We start from the raw sequence: 19,004 nt of genomic DNA, 5'->3' as shown, positions 1-19,004 counted from the left end.
ACAAAAATATTTAAAACGCGTATGGAGGAGAGATATTGGACACTAGATTTTAGTCCCCAAAGTATCGCTTTGGTGCTTTGGAGTTCCGCCTGGCGGATTCTGCATAACAACGTTAGAAATGCGATTGCAACTGCGTGAAATCGGGAAATGGCTTCTGAAAATTGATTTATTTTCATTTTGGTACCCTCAAAACATCGCGTGTGGGGATCTTAGCTTTACAGATTGCTTCTGAACAGGACAGATATGGATACTAAGAACAAAACTTTTGGGTTCTGATCAGTGATATGTAACTGATCTCAGTCTTGTGTTTTGGCAAGTCTTCTCTGCGCACACAAGTTTTTTTTTTTTTTTTCAAGTCCTAGATGAAGAACTGATATCTATTAAAAAAAAAAAAAGAAAAAAAGTGATGGCAAACGTAAGAGGATCATTCGAAACAGAAAGGAGAGATGAGAAAGATTCGCTCACTGTTGTTGATCTGGATGGCCTGGAGGACGAAGATAATGCAGGATACAACGAGAATGGTTTTGTATCACCAGCAGAGTTAACGAAAGTCAATTTCCGGTCATTAATCGGCCATAAAGATGAAGTATGAGTGATAAATACCCTTCTTTACCTGTAGTAATCAATTGATCTGTGATTAAACCAATTGCAACAAGGTTTTTGTATATCAAATGAAATAATTTTCAATTATCATCAGGCCCCAGTTGTTCAAAGGGTAGATAACACTATCCACTGAACAAATCTCTGTTGGGTGGATAGCACAGTATGTTTTGGTAACACTTATCTGCAGGGTAGTGATTTGTCTGTTGGATAGTGTTATCCGCTCTTTGAACAACCGGGCCCAGCAGTTTTATAAAACGTACGTGTATGAACCTGGTTCAGTTAGCACAGTTGAAACTTGTCCCAGATCCTCTTCAAGAGCGAGATAAAAAAACAGAAACAAAGCTTGAAGAGAAAAGCGCACAACTGGCATTGATTGATGTAGCATTTTAAGGATGATGAAAGAATTGCACCAAAAAGGAAAGAAAAACAAAGGAAAAAGATGGGAAATTGTGGTAAAATCTGTTACCACCTTGTTCATAGTGAAAAAGGATTTTGTCAGTAAGAAGTTATGTGGGAAATTACAATTAGTATCACCTCAGGGAAAACTTACAAGTATATTAAAAACAGTAACCTGAATATCTGTTAATAGGTGAATACATGTGCATTTTCTTCTGACTGGTCAAGAATTGTTACAGGAGGAGATGATATGCTGGTCAAACTGTGGGATACAAAGACAGGCAAAGTGTTATTTACTTTGGACAGTCATGAAGGTGAAATGTGACAATGCAGTGCTCTATGTAACCATATGGAGCTTATTATGTCTCTCTGATTGGTAATGCTTGACATGCATAATGATAATCGTATTCAACAATTCCTTCTCTCTTCTCGGTCAATATTATAAGAAGTGTCTGTTAAAGAGAGACAAAAATTTTCATTGAGTAGATCCTTATTTGAAAGTGAAAAATAAGTCTGATCAAATTTTGTTTTAAATAAGATTTAAAATGCACAATGGTTTAAGGGTTATTTGTATTCCTTGATACCTTGAATTACAATAAGAGGCAGGTATTGATGATGGCTAAGGGGTATTCAGTGTTTTTGTTTTTTGGTACGAGTGTTTGTCTCATATGAGAATTAGCATTTTTATCTCTAACAATTTGCTTTCAAATACAGGAGTGTTATTTGTTCTTAATTCTTGTGCGTGTGTTGGCAAAATCACCAAATCTTTTATTACTATAGTTAAAGTGTGGAAATGATTGTTTCTTGCTAGTTTCTTATTGAAGATTTCTTTGCCGGGCCACATAGGTGCAATAAAATGTGTGTGTTTTTCATCTGATGGAAAGCTGTTTGCCTCTGCTTCGTATGATCATACTGTCAAAGTTGTGAATTGTAGCTCTGGGAAAGAGGTCTATAGCCTGGAAGGTAAGTCATCTTGACCTTTTCACTCTCAAGGTCTAACATTACTGTTAATTCTCTCTTTTAATGACCATACAATTTCATTGTTAAGAGTGCGAGGGAAGCATTTAAGTGATTTTTAAGAGTAATCGTCTTTGTAATTTTATTATATAGTAGTAGTTATAGATCATTTCTTATTTCTTACTTGTAAAAGAGATGCAATTCACTTTTTTAACTGCAATGTTTTTCTTAATAAATACAGTCTACAGTGCTGAGAATTCGGAATTTCATCTGTTGGCTTGATAAATAATTGTGAGAGAAATTTGCATTTAGATCAGTTGAGAAGGTTTTTACTAGCTAAGGTTAATTTTCAAGAATCATTGACGGAAAATATAATCCTCAAGGAATCACCTGAATTTGAAAAAAATGTTTTTTTTATAGGACACACCCATAGTGTTGAAACATGTTGTTTCTCACCTGACTCCGAATATTTGTGCTCTGGATCTTGGGACACATCAGCAATTGTTTGGAACTTGAAGGTTTCCCTGATATTAGTTTGAATTCTTTTATGTACTAGCACTTATGTGTTGTGGTTCAAATAGTGTATTGGTTATTAACTAGTTTGATTTTTAATTTCCTTAATCTTGTACTTGTTTTCTTTTTCTGATAAAAAAAAAAAATTAACAAAACCAAAATAGTTTGAAAAAATAATAGTAAACAGACACTGTGGAAAAACTTTGAACCACAAAATATGCAAGCATGATCCTTCACTTATTGTTCACTTCATTGTCACGCCACATACAGACATAGTCATATGAATCAGCCCGGTAGTTTGGTATATATTATTAAACAACTGTTAAGTCTGGCACAGACTGATTTCTTAATAATTGACCAGTACAATAACCAATTCAGCTTGCTTGCAAACAAAAGAGGTTTCCATTGGTGGGATTCTTGCTGTTACTGTATCTGTGAATCTCTTATTTCCTTCAGACTGGTGTTGCTGCATATGTTTTGGATGGTCATCGTAATGTTGTACAGGCCTGTGCATTCTCTATCAATAGCTCCACTGTGGTAAATAAATTTTTAAGAATCCTTATAATTTCGTCATCAGATGACCAAAATTAATTAAGGATTTTAAATATGTCAAAATAATTGTTTCTTTCTAGATAAAGCTTTGCTGAAATTTGATTTTAACTGATAATTAAAAAAAATACAGATGTGTATTTTTTTTTTATTGATATACAGGCAACAGGTTCTTGGGATTGTACAATTCGTCTGTGGCCACTTGGAGGTGGAAAAATGGATGTCAAGTGTCTGAAGGGACACAGAAGTAATATTCATGCAGTGGCATTTTCGTGTGACAGATTACTGGTTAGTGCATGACTCTTTTGACATCTCTTTGCTTTTCCTTTATTCTGTCTTGAGTTACACATCTTTACCCTTTTAAATGCCACTTTTGAGCAAATCTATATTCCTTTCATGTTCATGTATCTTTAATAGAAAATGCACCGTTGTAAAACACCTTACTTCTAAAAATTCTCAGAGTTTAGTGTTTCACTTGAAGCCTCTGTAACATTTCTTTGCTTTTCCTTTGTATCAGACTGGACCTTTAGGAATCGACATCATTTTCCATAGAGATTCCACTCTTGGAAACTCCTCTTCTAAATCTCTTAAATTGCATGCTTCTCCTAGGCCTCGGCATCCTGGGACAGTACTCTACGACTTTGGGACAGTCAGTCAGGGGTCCTGTTACATGTACTGGAAGGGCACACTGGTTGGGTTCAGGTGAACCATTCATAGACCATTAACCTAGGCTATTATAATTGTTTTTTAAAACTTCTTTTGTGAACTCCTAAGCAGGGGCTTCATTAATGTTTTCTGCAGGGGGGCAACTGGTTTTCACAGGCAGGCAAAACTCTTTGAACTGAACTTCTTTATAAGATAAACTTTCCTCCAGACCGTCAAATCAGGTGGGCAAAACCGTCCTCACACCCGGTCAATTTTCCCGGTGCCTGGTCCTTAATGAAACCCCTGCCTAAGCATTTGAAGACTACTGGAAAAACATGCAACTTTGTTACTTGTCTAGAGCTTTGAGTACCACCAGTTGAACAAATTTATCATGCGAGTTCAAATACCTGCCATCAAAAACTTCTTTAAGGGCTTAACAAGCCATGTGCAACTTCTCTGTCTTTCATTTTAGGCATGTTCATTTTCGGAAGATGGTAAACGTTTGGCTTCCGCTTCCGATGACCAAACGGTAAAGAAGCACTTCAATTTTGTTGCTGGCATTTGAAAATCCATGTGATCAATAGTACAGTATTATTGGGATTTTGGCGTTAAATTTCTAAGTTTTTCTTTACTTGTTTTGTATGCTTTTATATGGTAAAAGATTGTTTTTAATTCCCTCTTTTTCGCGACAAAATGTTGCTTAAAATACCGTAACTCAGAGTGTTCGAAGTCGAGTTCGAAGACTGGATATCATTAACCAAGAAATATTATTGTTTCGCCAATGTGTCGGGGAAATGTTTTACGCGAGAGCATGCGCGTTTTATTTTAGTGTCGAGAATCAATCTTACCGCTTTTAAAATACAAATCTCGCAAAGAACCACGAAGGATTCAACTTTAAAACAAGCAAACTGCCAAAGGCGCGGGAAAACGCTAGTGGCCAACAATCCCCTGGAAATTTCTGCCATTCTTCTGATTGGTTAAGGGTGCTGCAAGTTTTGTAGACCAATTACAAACCGAAAATAGTGATTAATACGATATCAGATAACTTAATTCATTAATCGAAAACCACTTTTCGATTCTCATTTCACCTTAGGTTCGCGTTTGGGACGTAGAAACTGCCTTGTGTTTAAAAGAACTTGAGGTAAGTGAAAAGAAACAAATTGGATCTTGCTGGTGAATTTGGTGAAATTTTCCTGGATACTTAGTTCTACATCGGTTCCGCATTTGTATTATTTTTATCAAAAAGATTGCCTTTTGTTCCACCCCTCTCTGTATTTTATTCCAATATGATTACATACTTTCAATTCTACGTTCATATAACGTTTCCAACCGCTTTTAGCATTTCATAGCACTAAAATGTCTTCGCCAAAACATCTTGTTTTTATCAATTAATTTCGAATATATGAAATTCACAAATGTGCACTGCGGTTTCATGAAACCGCGACCCTCCTACTGCACCAGTATCGCAGCGGTCATGGGTTCGGATCCCGTACGGGGCTGAATTATTTCAGGCCTTATTTCAACTACTACATGAGTAGGGTTTATTACTGCGAGGATCGCTTTGATACATCTTGTTTTTATATCGCTCAGTTTAATTCCTAAATGCTGCACGAAATCTTCCCTGGCTCGAATCAAACTATTTTGTTACTTGTATTTTTATCTCCTTTCTGCTTTAGTGTGATACAGACGAGATTCATACATGCTGTTTCACTCCCAATGGTTCAGTATTCGCATCGGGCCCAGCAGAAGCTGAAACAACTATTTGTATTTATTAAATATTGCGTACTGGAGAGAGTATCAAACCTGCAATAACTGAGATACTTCGCTGCAAAGACTACAGATACAGAAAAATTGATTTTTTTCTTCTTTACGGTATATTATCCTCTTTGGTCTTTCATGCTCCCCCATTTTAAAGTTAAGGAGGATCAAAGCAAGCTTTGACGTTTAAAGGCATAAGAGGAAGGATTCGATTGTCAGTGGTTGACGGGTGTTAACTTGCATGTCCAACAGTATTAATAATGTCTCACTTTTTGGTCGCTAACAGTAGCTTGGTGGAAAATGACGGACTGTGAGCCTTGTTTCTACTATGGAGAAAATTCCTAAATTTATTTGATGATAAGAAAATAGCTCAAATGACAATTCATCCATTGCTATTTATGATTGATTCTAAAAAGGAAATATTTGCTTGCAAATAGAATTTTTATGCTTCTTCTCCCCGTTGTGTACTTTTTATTTCTTTTGGGGGCCTGGGACTTGGGTGGCATTTATTTGGATTATACCCAATACCCTTTAGGATACTTGGGCTTGCCAAGTGACCAGGCTCCCATGTGAGCGTCACTCCGTTCCATCTTGATGGTGGTTAAAGACGTGGTTTTTCATAAAAGTGGTTTAAAAATTGACAGTACGTACATTTTCATGCTTTTCATTGTTACATTGTTTCATGACTTTACTTTTCAGTTTTCCTCTAAGCATCATAAAGATTTTAAAAACAGACAAAGCAGAATGTACCATACGCAAATTTAGCTTGCAAAGAGGAGAATTTTTATTCGATTGTGCAAAGGTGCATGTAGTGATAAATACTTCAATAATGATTTACAATTTAAATGAAGATAAGTCTTCGTTGTAAATAACCCTCACAAAGATACAAGATATTCTAGAAGAAATACGCCAAAAGCATCAATAAATCAAGAAACAGGTGGTTGTCAACAGCTTTTGTATCTTATGACTCTCCCCCGCACATGTCTGAGATTTCATAGCCTTTTCCAGGCCATGAATTTGATCAATGGAGAAAGTTGAAAAAGCAAGCGAACGAAACGTAGCGGTTGTCAGAAGAAACGGCAGCGCCTGCTTATTCGCTTGAGGGTAAGACTAGCTCAGGCAATATGATTCTTGGGGTCTCAGGAAATGAAATAGAGATCATTAGATCCCGTCATCGTAACTCAAGAGTTGAAGTGTGGAGCTTAATAGCAATTTCATGCGTAAGTGTTTCCTGTTTTCTGTCGTCATCATTGGAATTACAACAGTACTGGCCATTTCTATTAAACTGAAATGATTGGAGGGTCACCTTGAGAACCAGTCTTGTAAGAGCTTAGCATATGCCGGGGACACATTGAATTGCATAGATCAAAACTTTTTCTCAACTTTAACGCCCCATATTCACCAAACCGAGTGGTACCGGTTGAAGTCCTTTGTTTTAAACTTGTCCACATGACTTAGCCGTGATATATCACCCCAGCCTTTGACCTCAATTTTACAATTTGTTATTTTATCCTTGTTGGTTTGTTTTTTAGTTTTTGTTGTTTGATTTTTAGCTTTTGTCTTTTGTTGGTCGGTCCAGGGTCAACTGTGAACCCGATGACTGTCCTATTTACAACTTAGTAACATGGTCAAGTGCTTTCAGAAATAATACTATCAGAAAGGTACACTAAAATACACGTTAGCGATGATTACAGCTTTGCCTGACAAAAGCAGGGTCATAGAGAAAGACTAAACATCCGAACAGTGCATGGTGAAAGAAATTACAAGCACTTGTATAAATTAAAGCAGCTTAATTTTTTCCCATTTTTTTTTTCTTTCTAGTGTAGCTAAGAAATGACTTGTCGACCAAGTTCACCTGGGTGCTCAACAGAAGCCAGGGTCTTCGATCGAAATTTTGATTTGAGGACAAAATAGTTTACGTCCTGACTTTTCTTTTCTAAGCGAGCTTGCTGCCTACAACCGTTTGGTATAAAATATTGTTCTTTGATGCGATTGCCAATCAAACTTAAACGCACAGGTAGACAACAAAGAGCACGATCTTCGCTTACAACTTTCTAAATATTCTTGTCTCACAGACGCGTGGTACCACTCAAGGTATTGATCACCACATGATCAAAAGAGAAAGCCAGAGAGGACGAGGTGAAAGCACGACAGTTGGGTGTGCTAGTGGTATCTGGGAAGACAAAATATCGTTCATCAACTGGCGTCATTATTTATTTTAGAGAGTCCACCCTCCGAGTCAGCGTAGTAGCTATGGGTGGGGCTCATCTGAGTGCAGGCTGGAGGCTGATGCATCAGGGTGCGCAGCTCCTTCTCACACAGCTCCAGAAGTTCGTGTACTGGTAGAAAGCTGGGTGAGGGGAAAGCAAAAGAGAATCTTGCACCAGAATTGATAGAAGGTGACACAGGGGCACTCGCCACTTTTCGCAGGGCTAAAGAAGACATTGGGTCCATTATGCCTGGCTGGTTGAGAGCTTCTATTTGCTGGGCAGTACTACAGCTGGGAAACGCTTACACGAAATGCGTATTTCAATTTGATAGAGTGTTCGTGAACAGTCTAACAATAAAATGCAATCATTACTTTACTTTGGATTTGGCCATCAAACAAGTCACCTGACGATTAGCATGCTATTTTCACGGCAAATCTCACACAAACCTCCTGAGCTGGAAAACTCTTCTTAAGAGCAAAAAAAAAAAAAAATTATAGTTTCTTTGGATCATGATCGGAGAATACGGATTTGCTCTAGAAAATGATCAGATCATCTTTTCTTACCATACAATGTAATGCTTCTAAGAACCAAGCCTCAAATAGCTCCAGCCCTCATGAATTCAATACGAACTATTCAATCCGTAAGTAGTGTGTCGACATAACTAGGGTTATTATCATCGAAACCTTGTGAGTGGGACAGCAGAGGCAATAACTCTTAGATAATTTTCCTATTTTCTGTTAGGTTCTGAACAACAAAGTCTAGTGTAGACTCTGACTACTCAACCAGACAGACAAGCCCTCAATTTACCGTTCGACGAACTCTTTCAGAGAGACTAGCCCCCATTCTCTACTTGCTTATGCAAAGAGTCCCATTTTACAAATCGTACATCGGAGTGTATCTTACCAGGAGCCTGGTCTTCCGGATAGGATGTAGCAGCGATTGTGGAGAACAAATCCAGGGAAAGAGATCGCCTCTTCGCAACTTTATTGAAATGGTTTACCAAGGGGTTCTTATCTCTGTGGTTCTGTCTTTTCTCTTTAGCACGGCGATTTTGGAACCAAACTTTCATAACTCGCATATCAAGCCCAGTCACCTCGGAGACCCTGAGCTGCGGCGCTCGGCCAAATCAGGGTGAGGGGTACTCAGGTAAACTGATTTCAGTATTTTCAGCTGTTGAGCTGTAATAAACGTGCGTACTCGCTTGCCCTTGATGGATGGAGATTCGCAGGTTGATGACGGGTTGCAGTCTCCTGAAATCGTAATTGAGACGGTGGCTGCCAACATTTTACGCAAAGAAAATTAAATTTTATTCCATCTTATAAATTTCAGGGATCAACAGCAACATCAATTGCCATCCACTGAGACATTATTCATTCATATACAGAGAGGTTCCGTTCGGATTTATTGAAACGACTTCGAGTTAAAGTAAAACTTTAATTTTTCTGTGTGGCACAAAATGTCTAAGCGTGACGCAGGTGGTGTGGGGCCTACGATCGAGGTGCATTATTTTCAAACATTTCAAAAATAGTGGCGTTTCGAAGAGTAATGTTTCAAGTCCATTTTTCCCTAATGCCAAGCTATACGGATGAGAAGAAAACTGGAATTTGAAGATAAACCCGTCCTCAATAATTTAGAGCTTCTGACTTCGGTATTTACAAGTTACATTTTCGTATTTTGTAGTACGAATGAGAAGACCTATTTTCGATAGTGCAGATCTGTTAATTGCTCCTCATTTTTTTTTTCTTTTTTTACTTTTTCTTTCCTGCACTAGACTAAAAAGTGCACCTAATTATTTCCTTTGGGTAGGACTAATCACTGAGTCGATCACACCTCAGGGCACCTCTCGCTATTTCTCCGAATACTGCGTTTGAAGTTGATGGTTTTTGGCTTTGCGAAGTTATGGACCCTGATATTGTTTGCTCGTACAAAGTTCGAATCCAGTCACCCAGCCTTTAACGGTATCGGAGAAATTGTAACCGATTTGGCTGAGAATTCAACGGTTAATCCCCGACTTTACATAAGCAGCAATGAGCAAAAGAATGCATTTTGGCAGTACTGGGAATACTCCAGGTAAAAAAGTTCAAGGAACAATTGGAAAGCAACGTCGAACTGAAACGGACCAGTTCGAAGGGGTTTGATTTCGAGTGTAAGCACCTCTCTTTGTAGTACCATGTGACCCGAAGAATGGTTAAGAGAAGAAACGTCAGTATTGGTTGAGCACATGGCCCTGTTTTGGGAAGGATCACACGCCAATGGCTAGCCAATTTTTCATAATCAAAGTTTCTTGGAGACTTGCGCTAAGTCGATTGTGGATGACTTCAACAGCCTGGTTTTTTTTTTTTTCTTATTTTCACGCTTGTTCTCTTTCCCCTCTCTTTCCAATTCTATGCTTTTTACCAAATGTCACGGTTCCTCTCACTTTCGAATTTTGAAGTTAAGAAGAATTCCAAGATTTAGTATATATGTCGATCATCGAAAAGCAAAATTGTATCACCTCAGCCGCTCGCAAAATTGAAACACCTCGGCTGATTTCAGGTAAAAAGCCTCCAGTTTTAAAACGTTGGAACAAAATCTAGACCAAAATTATGAGCTTGTGTGATACCTTCGATCTTCTAGTCTCTATAGTGTGACCTTTAACGTTCCTCTTGTTCAGCGATCTTTCTGGGAAGGGCCGGAATTCCAGCAAAGACAACAAACGGTTTCACGCAATTTTATTTGAAATTGGAATAAAAAGATTTAACTCTTACAATAAGAAAACAAAAAATGCAAGAAAATGGGGTTAAGAAACGCCTCAAGGTGGTTTAATTGGTGAAACCAATCTGCATCCAGTCACTAAATTGTACCTTTCGGATTGATCAGCTGCAATTCGCTGGATACTTATCGTCAAAGACTTGTGTGACCAGCAAAAAACGTTTACAGCAGCCGTTTTTCCTTTAAAGCGGCTAATAAAAGTTTTTCTTTTCTCTCCTTTAAATACAGAAACGAGGAATTCACGCCAATCTCACTCGCGCGGAGGTCAAATAGAAATGAGCTCGAGATAGCAGTTGTCCCAGCACACACCGCGGTCGCAGGCCGCACACCACCTGAGCGTGACGATAATTTAATTAAATAGGAATATATGTGACGGCTTGGGTACAATTCAAAGATTGAAGTGAAGTAATTAATACATCACAGTTTTCAGGTGGCTCCTAATTACTCTACCCAAGTCTTTCTTTCTGGAAATCATTACATTCTTTAGAGTTATTTGTAGGGTAATGAGATGTTTTGTTTGAATAATCTATCGCTGAGGTGTCTTACTTGTACAGGTTTATGGTTATTTCTTTTAATCGCTTTTGACTGATACAAGGCCTAATTTCCATAAGATTTAAAAAATCAAACAATAAAGAGCTCTTCCAATTTTTACGATTTCACTTCTTCATTTATTGAGAACAAAACGACTTGAAATGATATCCTGCACGCTAACCCGGTTATTGTTAAACTTAATAAAGACTAATAAGAACAAAGAAGTAGTAAAACTAAGCAAAACTGGAAAATCAGGACGTATTTACGACTAATTTCCGCATAAGTGGAGGCAGTGTGGCCGAGTGGTTAGAGTGTCGGACTCGTAATCCGCCGCTCCCGGGTTCGAGTCCCACCCTGACCACTAGATTTGTTTCACGGTAGCCCCGTGTTCAGATCCTTGGCCACGCTTGTAAATAGCCAACTGGTTTGCCTCCGGCCGGCTGGGGTTCTTAATGATGTTCTTAATGATGTTATGTTCAATTTAGACCATTTGTTTCATTTGTTTGCAAGGACCACAATGGAAACTACTGGTTCACCAGTAATTGTGTAATCCTATAAAAAGACTTTTTTTTTTTTTTTTCAATAGTGTTATCCGAAAATATTTCCTTTTCAACATTGTCATTTGGGTTTTTTACATGGATTGTCAACATGGGTGTATTTGAAACATAACTTATCCTGGAAAGATTTCAAATCTGTTTATTTGATCGATTTCTATTCTAACATGTATTTTTAAAGTCCTTTTTAACCAGGTCAGTCGTTTTTTGTAATCATAGAAACATTTTTTCCACTTGATAAGTTGGAATCACTTATAATTCTGAGTTCATGTTTAAGCAAATTAATTAATCACTATTGTAACTTACCATTAGCCTACCTGAACATTTGCCTTCATCAAGGTCCTGTTTGCAGATTACCCTGCCGTCTTCCAGCAGATAAAACAGGTCGCCAGTTGAAAGCTGTCTTTTACAGGAGACACAAGAAAAGCAGGTGATGTGGTAAACTTTGTCCTTGATTTTTTTCACGCTCTGGTGAGGGGAGATGCCATCGTGGCAAATCGAACAGGCTTCACTGTATCGACTGTCAACAAAATAACGAAGAGGCAATTCTTAGCGCCAATTTGTGCATTGGGTGGGGAATTGAACTGAAGCCAACAACTGATCAAAATCCTTTCATCAGTAAACTGAAAAAATTTTTCCAGAGGGAAACATTCCCAAAAGCTTATGACTGCCTAGAAAGGAACTTAATTATTAAGTCGAACAGATTAATTTTTGTCAATTAAATAATACTCGTTGTCCATTAACATCCTCTCCCTTCCTTAGACATTCACTCAATGCTGATTGACTCAGGGTCAGATGGTTTGAAAAGTTGACGACAAGGATTTACTTTCTCTAGTTCAAAATAACAGTCGTTTGAAAAATTTAAAGTGAGCCATATTACTCATTTTGAACTTCAACAAAATAAGCCAGGTTAAAACTTGTAAACCTTAACTCTCAAGTCGTCCGTGAAGTTTTTGCATTAGGGTGAGACAACCCTCCGGAACGCTTAACGATATTGAAGAAGGAAAAAAGTATACGTCTGGCTTTGGCAGGTGAAAAGACTATTTTAACAATAGTGAACACTTCATGAATTTGGTAGAGTACCTCAAAAGTTTGTATTTTGCGTTAATGAGGATAATTTGTATAGTAAAGTAAGAACCGTGGGACTAATTCCCAAACCATGATTGATATAATTTGTAAATTGTGAATGCGTCGAAAGAATAAAAAACGATTGAAAATGGCCACATGTTAATAGCTACAAATATCTCCAAAAATGTTTTTAGAATAGTTGTACTCTCAAGTAACATCAATCAGACATACGTGATACTCTGACGCAATTACTGCTTACCGGAAAAAATCTATTTGGCAGAGAATGTCTCCATCACGGAAGAAACACGTTCCTTCATCGAGCGTTTCTCTGCAGTCACAACAACGCAGGCAGTACACATGCCACAGTTTGCCCAATGCCTGAAGAAGATACTTGTCCCGGATATCCTCCTTGCAACCACCGCACTTTGAATAAAAACGATTTTCTGTACCTATGAGGACAAAAATGAACGACCGAAGAGGTTCAATTAAGCACAGGTGTGCTGACCGCCTTCACGCACATTTGAACAGCCTTTCATGTTTTTTTTTTTTTATGTCTATGTTCGTTCTTTTTAACCGAATATCGCGTTTTCGTCAGCAGAAAAAAGAAAAAAACCTGCCATGTAATCAGACCTAATTCATACATTAACCAAATGATTATTAACATGAAGATCGTGAATGTCTTCTGCCTAGTACGTATACAAACAGAGCAAGTCAGAAGTAAAAATTTGCACTTGGTCAGGAGCCCACCATTAACGAGCTCCTGGCTCCATCGCGAATGCACACTCCTACGTAAAATCACAAAACTTGATTCTTTTGCTGAATAAAAAGCAAGGTTTTCCGAAAATTATAAAACAGCGGTAGCTACGTGCATTGTGAACATGACATACGATTTGCGCTTTCTGCCATCCAAACGTATCCTTAATCCAAGTAACAGAAAGATAATTCCACAAATGATGCGTTTGGCGTTCAGATCACCAATCTGTTCCTCCCACAGTGGAAAACAAGCATTTCAATTGGATACCTTTTTAAAATGAACAAACAAGAGTTCAGGTAGGACGATGTTCATACAAATGGCTAACACCAAAAGCTTACACTCAAAATTATCATTTCTTTAAATTATTTGTTTTGCATGCGAAAAATAGTTTGAAATCATAGACCAAAGCGGATGAACTGGTATTTTGTTCAACACACACTGTGTCAGTGAATAAATATAACCTAATGGCTCCATGCAGATGTTCATGCGATTCTGATCTGGGATGGACACCGGGTTAGATCAAGGAAATATTTCAAGTTGTTTTTCGTACATCTGAGTGGTGAAAAGGCTGTAAAGCCCCTTCTCACTTCCCCTCAGGTAGCTGTTTCTTTTCAGTTGACAAAAGTAGATGAAGGATCGAAATAAATAGGTTTGGGATAAATGAAGGCTAATAGCAAACTTTATATCAAGTCAATCCCACCGGGTAAAAAATATCACGAAATCGGAATATCCTGTGAAAAATTCATAATACATACTCGCATTGTTTTCGGCCATCATAAAGATCAATTTAAAGTTATTTCCACAGGCGTCCAAGCTTTGCAAAAAGCACAGTTGATATTTGTGCGATCCTATTTATGTTTAAACGCTCCAGCAGTCGGGGTCAATAAGAGAGACTGAGAGTTCCAGCACTACATTTGAATAACAGACCAGCCGTTTCAACTTCACATCCTGCTGATCATGTGACTACTTTTACGAATAAAAACAACTTTACTACCTGTACTACAACAATGGCAAAATTTCCTTGAAATAATAAAGTAAAACGGATAATAACGATTCAAAAGCATAGGCGCCCAATCAATTGATAAAAAAATCCTTTTCGTCGCCTATTTTATGCATTTTGTTGCTCTGGAAAGCCGATCGAGTCGATCAGCGACAAAGAATCCAACAAACCCTGCCCATTTTGTAAGGTTTCATGACCTAAGTTTCTCACGTAAATGTATACCTATTACGTTCGCAAATGTTCCAGAATATCAACAGCACTGAAGCAAACAGATAAGCTGAAGAAATACTGAAAATTTGCCCTTCGTAAAATTCTGGGCTCTCGAAAGTTTTTATATATGGAAATATGATTATTGTTCATTAACTTGGAAACTCCGTTTATATTCTTGTTAACAGAGCAATAGTTAAAATACCACTAAAAAATGACAGCCATTTTTATTCGGAAGCTCTCCTTGATTGAAAAATGAAATGATAACAACTGTTCTTGATGCAACACTATTTCACAGTTACTATGACAAACAAAACGTGTGCATGTTAAGGTCTGACAAACATGTAATTCGTGTGTGTTTAACGAATGTGTAAATCTTGAAAAGTAACATGATTACTTTATAGCTTTGCTCCCAAGGTAGGCCTTTATAGATTATGCTAAAATTATGCTCTTTTTTCCAAATTATGCCCCTTTTTTTAAAATTGTGCTATTTGAAAAAATGGCAAATAAGTCCAAAAAATACATTTTTTAATTAGAAGCCGTTGGTCTTCAAGAAAGAAACGCAACAAATCCACAATGAAATTCAAATAAACATGTGGTTCATGTTGACATGCGCACTAGTACTATACTAGACTACATGGGCTCAGACCGTTTCAGACGCCGCTCAGTGATTCACAGTAAACTACAAATGCTGCTACTTGAACTAAAACTTAAATTTTTTTTAATAGAGGAAACGTAGATTTAATATTACTCTTGAGCCTAACTACGCAAAAAAAAAATTAATGCAAAGTGAACTTGAAACACTTCAAGTCGAGCAGTAATGAGCTATCGCATCGTTGTAAGATTTTTGTTTTCAGAAACGAGGTAAAATTACTCCCAGGTTTGATAAGGAGGTGGAGGAGCTTTTGCAAGCCCCTTACCCTCCCCCTGGATCCGCCGCTGTCACCTCTTCCGTTCCAGGGTTTAGGGAGAAGAATGAGCCTGACATGGAGGCTGTTTTAAGTTCAAAGAAATGATAATGACCACATAATCTAACTAAAGCGTGTGTCCGAAATCGCACTCACGATTAGAACTGATTACAGGTCACTCGTTTTGCTCTGAACAAGCAAAATGGACTCGTCTCGGATTTATGTACAATTAGTAACATTTGACTTACTTCTGGGACGCCTTTTAGATTCAAAGTTTCCTTATCAGTTATCAGCAAGATCGAAAGGCACATCTCGAAAAACATTGTCATGCTAAACGCAAGCCGGTGAGGTATTCCTGCCGATATGAACATTTTCTTACTCGCTTATAGAAATTCAAGAAGCACGAATGCCCATAATCAAAAATTAAAGCTCAGCACAGCAATCGAAGATGTTTCTGGGCAGCAAACTGCTCAGGAAGTAACACTGTGAGGAGAAAAATGCGCCAATCATAGCTGTTGAAAATCCAACCAACCACGGCGAAGCTTAATGCTGCATTAGGTGACGTGTAACGACTCGGCCTCACTAATTGATGGTCTCGGTGTTTGCAGCCGTCTTCGAGATCCTTGACAGAAATAACGACATCGTAAGACAATTCTTTTTATCATAGTTCTTACAATATAATTTAGCGGTAGTATTGTACTTCACCATGCTAAGTAGCTGCAGAATTTTCATGGAAGAGGCAAACAGCACCGCATGTTCACCAGTTTCCCAAAATAATTTGCGCGTGCATTGTCTCCTACAGCTCTATTTTTTTTTTTTTTTTTTTTTTTATTTCCGTATGGCAAAAAAATTAAGAAGATAAAATCCAAGACTAAGGATATCGCTTAGTAGTTTCGGCAGGCATTTTGGTTGCGAAAATGTAGAGATTCAGGGAATTTCATAGAGGCGAGTAAGGTTTAGCCGCTGATAACTAGTTTGCTTTACACCGGCTGAAGCCACGTCATATAGACGATTAGCTAAATTAAGGAAATATCTCGAGGAGCGAAACAAAACTGTGAGATTAATTGAAGATGAAAATAGTCAGTGCGTTGAATCTCTTATCATAATCTGGAATTTTACTACTATTTGATTTTGAATACAAAAATCTAAGCGCCTTGTCACCATGCTATGCTTAGTTTCCACCAGATACACTCTGAGAGGGCAGCCGAGTTTTGTATGTTTTAGGTAACCCAACTCAACATGATAATTTGGAAATTTCTGACGAGTACCTATAGTGAATGCAATGTAAAATGTCTGGAAACTGGACAACGCAATGAAAGCCCTCACCACCACCCCCTCTTTAACTTTTCAATACATTAACGCTCAGCGCAACTCGTCACGAGAATTTACGATTTCTGCTATAATTAGATAACTAGATAATCACTTAACAGCGAGACAATGTCAAAAGTATTGAAATATTTTTCATCGGTATCAAGTTTCCTCCCGCAAGCGATTTTCCGCTGCGATAATATTGCTTGTTCGTAGCCTGTTACATTCAATTGTCGACAAGGTGAAAGAAGCAATATTTACCGTAGATTTCGTGGAGTGGGGTAGGTAGTATGAAGTAGGAACATACCTGAAGGGACTAAACCCCTTAAATATGATAAATCAGTGAGTGGCAAAGAATAGGTGCCAGTCATGTTGGTAGGGTTAAGCTAATTTGTACGAATGTTTCAACTTGCACGTGCAAGGAGACAACTTGGGAACCCTTCGTCTTATGCAAAGTTGTTTAATATGAGGCAGTTATGAAAATCCCTATTAAAGGTCGCAAAAGGAAAATTGTAAGAACCTCAGTAGGACTGCAGCGAGACAAAGAAATTAGTTGAGAGTAGAGACGATGCGGTTTGACTTAATCCGGTTTTATTCTTACCTAACATTCCTTGTTTCCTTACACTGCAGCATGTTTTTGCAAAAAAAAAAAAAAGAAAAAAAAAAAAGGATTTTTCAACTAGTACACAAGAAGTCACGCATCACTGTGGACAGATGAGACCTTTGCACAAAATGAGAGTTGTCAGCTAATTTGTTATGAGACCGGAGCCTATCAATGCAGACAACGGGATAAGTGACGATATCTTACGATCAGGCTTGTTCAACAAAATATGCTTGACTTTTCTATGTAAGCGTGATTGTTTTCGTGTTGTTTTTTCCCGACTAACGCGGGGAGATGACCTATCAAAGAACGCGTTAAATGTACACAGCCTACCCAAAGCGACAGAAATTGAACGACGGCGAAGTGATCTGTAATCTTATCTTCTAGTTCCTATCGGCAGTTTCTCTACTAGGGGGGGGGGGGGGAGGGAGAAGGGGCACTTCCCAGGTCATGTAAGATAGAGAAAATAACTTTGTCATGAGGTGGTGGTTTAATGGGGTCTAATAACTCAGAACAGGATGAAATTGACTTCCTAATAAAATGTCCAAATTTTGAGAATCTTCATCTAGATTTGATTTCGATCATTTATATTTTTCTTTTCTAGATGAGCTTCTAATCGTGTGAAATTTATAAAGAAATTCATAACCATCGCGCAGACCTCCATCCATGATCATGTTGGGTAACCGTCTCTCACTAACTTATGAACGCTTCTGTGGAAGGCTGCTAAGCCAAGATTGACCAAACCCCCATAGAAACCGTTAGATTAGTTTAAGGTAGATGAATCATTTTACTGACGACTTTTAAATTTAACGGGTGAAAGAATTATTCGACCACAAACGGAATCGGATTGAGTCACAGACCAAACAAAAACGGAATTTCAATTTATTTCTGCGAAATCGTCATGCTTCCCTCGTTTAATCTTGAAAATTTTCAGTCATATTAATTGCGTTAATCCCGTTATTTTCAACATGCAAAAACCGAGAGCAGAATAGAACCTTGATCTATTGATTTTTTCAATGCTTTTCCTTTGAGCAATCTAGGAAAGACTTTTCTTTGAGGACACCTATAAAGAATTTGGTTGACCTATAAACACACTTTAAAAACGTAGAACTTCAAGGCTAAAATAGTTTGACGTCTTTCAAGTTACCAGAAATAGAAAGTTTGTTTTTAATCTTATCCAACCACGGAGTACTATGAAATATCACGTTTTCAACTGCATCCCTACTGTAGCTTGATTGCCAACATAACTATTCCCCTTGGCTAACTTCCTCCCTGTGTAAGGAGTTGGACAAACCTCGCTATTTGCCTTGTGCAGACTAGATCAAGTGAAATGTGGGTTTCGTGTTGTAAGATCAGTACGTCAAGTGACAAATATTGTTGTGGATTTATATTGAGCAATAGACTTAAACAAAAGATAACATATCAGCAATGAGACTTAAACAAAAGATAATATATCAGCAATGAGAAAAGAATTTGTGGTATCAAGCAACAATGGATTTTTGATGGCTTGCGGTTTCAAGGAAAACAATTCTTTAATATTGTGAGGAGTTGATTGCAAATGTTTTTATAGGCTTTGATTAACTTTTTTTTTTATTAAAAAAGTTGAGCTTTCCTGCACTCCCCGCCGCGATCCAATAAAATAGATAACGGTTCGCCACCCCTGAAAGTGTTTTTTCCATTTATCGTTTGGA

The 19,004-nt window shown here is 37.8% G+C and overlaps 1 protein-coding gene and 1 pseudogene across 2 annotated transcripts; one reads left to right on the top strand and one right to left on the bottom strand.

Moving 5' to 3' along the window:
* The first annotated feature begins 97 nt into the window (after positions 1-97).
* On the top strand, positions 98-6,369 carry LOC111332439 (uncharacterized). 2 transcript variants are annotated; one of them, XM_088756766.1, is made up of 10 exons: positions 98-586; positions 1,193-1,313; positions 1,846-1,962; positions 2,377-2,474; positions 2,926-3,006; positions 3,181-3,306; positions 3,536-3,720; positions 4,136-4,192; positions 4,757-4,804; positions 5,340-6,369. In XM_088756766.1, the coding sequence occupies exons 1-9, from the start codon at positions 407-409 to the stop codon at positions 4,773-4,775; spliced, it is 984 nt and encodes a 327-aa protein (XP_088612892.1). In that variant the 5' UTR covers positions 98-406; the 3' UTR covers positions 4,776-4,804; positions 5,340-6,369. The 2 variants fall into 2 exon arrangements, with proteins under 2 accessions (XP_088612892.1, XP_022793514.1); XM_022937779.2 differs by having other exon boundaries at positions 104-586; positions 3,628-3,720.
* Positions 6,370-6,515: 146 nt separating this feature from the next.
* Positions 6,516-15,484, bottom strand: LOC148733004 (uncharacterized; annotated as a pseudogene).
* Between the last annotated feature and the right edge of the window lie 3,520 nt (positions 15,485-19,004).

Source organism: Stylophora pistillata, chromosome 4 (assembly GCF_964205215.1).
Source record: "Stylophora pistillata chromosome 4, jaStyPist1.2, whole genome shotgun sequence".
Classification (NCBI taxonomy): Eukaryota; Metazoa; Cnidaria; class Anthozoa; order Scleractinia; family Pocilloporidae; genus Stylophora; species Stylophora pistillata.
Note: the sequence above shows the minus strand (reverse complement) of the source record. Positions and strands in the feature narration are given on the sequence as shown.

Bases quoted from the DNA above. Each gene is read 5' to 3' on its own strand.
- LOC111332439 (XM_022937779.2), top strand. From the start codon at position 407: ATGGCAAACGTAAGAGGATCATTCGAAACAGAAAGGAGAGATGAGAAA. The intron at 3,307-3,627 runs GTTAGTGCATGA...TGCTTCTCCTAG, and splicing joins TTTCGTGTGACAGATTACTG to GCCTCGGCATCCTGGGACAG. The intron at 4,193-4,756 runs GTAAAGAAGCAC...ATTTCACCTTAG, and splicing joins CCGCTTCCGATGACCAAACG to GTTCGCGTTTGGGACGTAGA.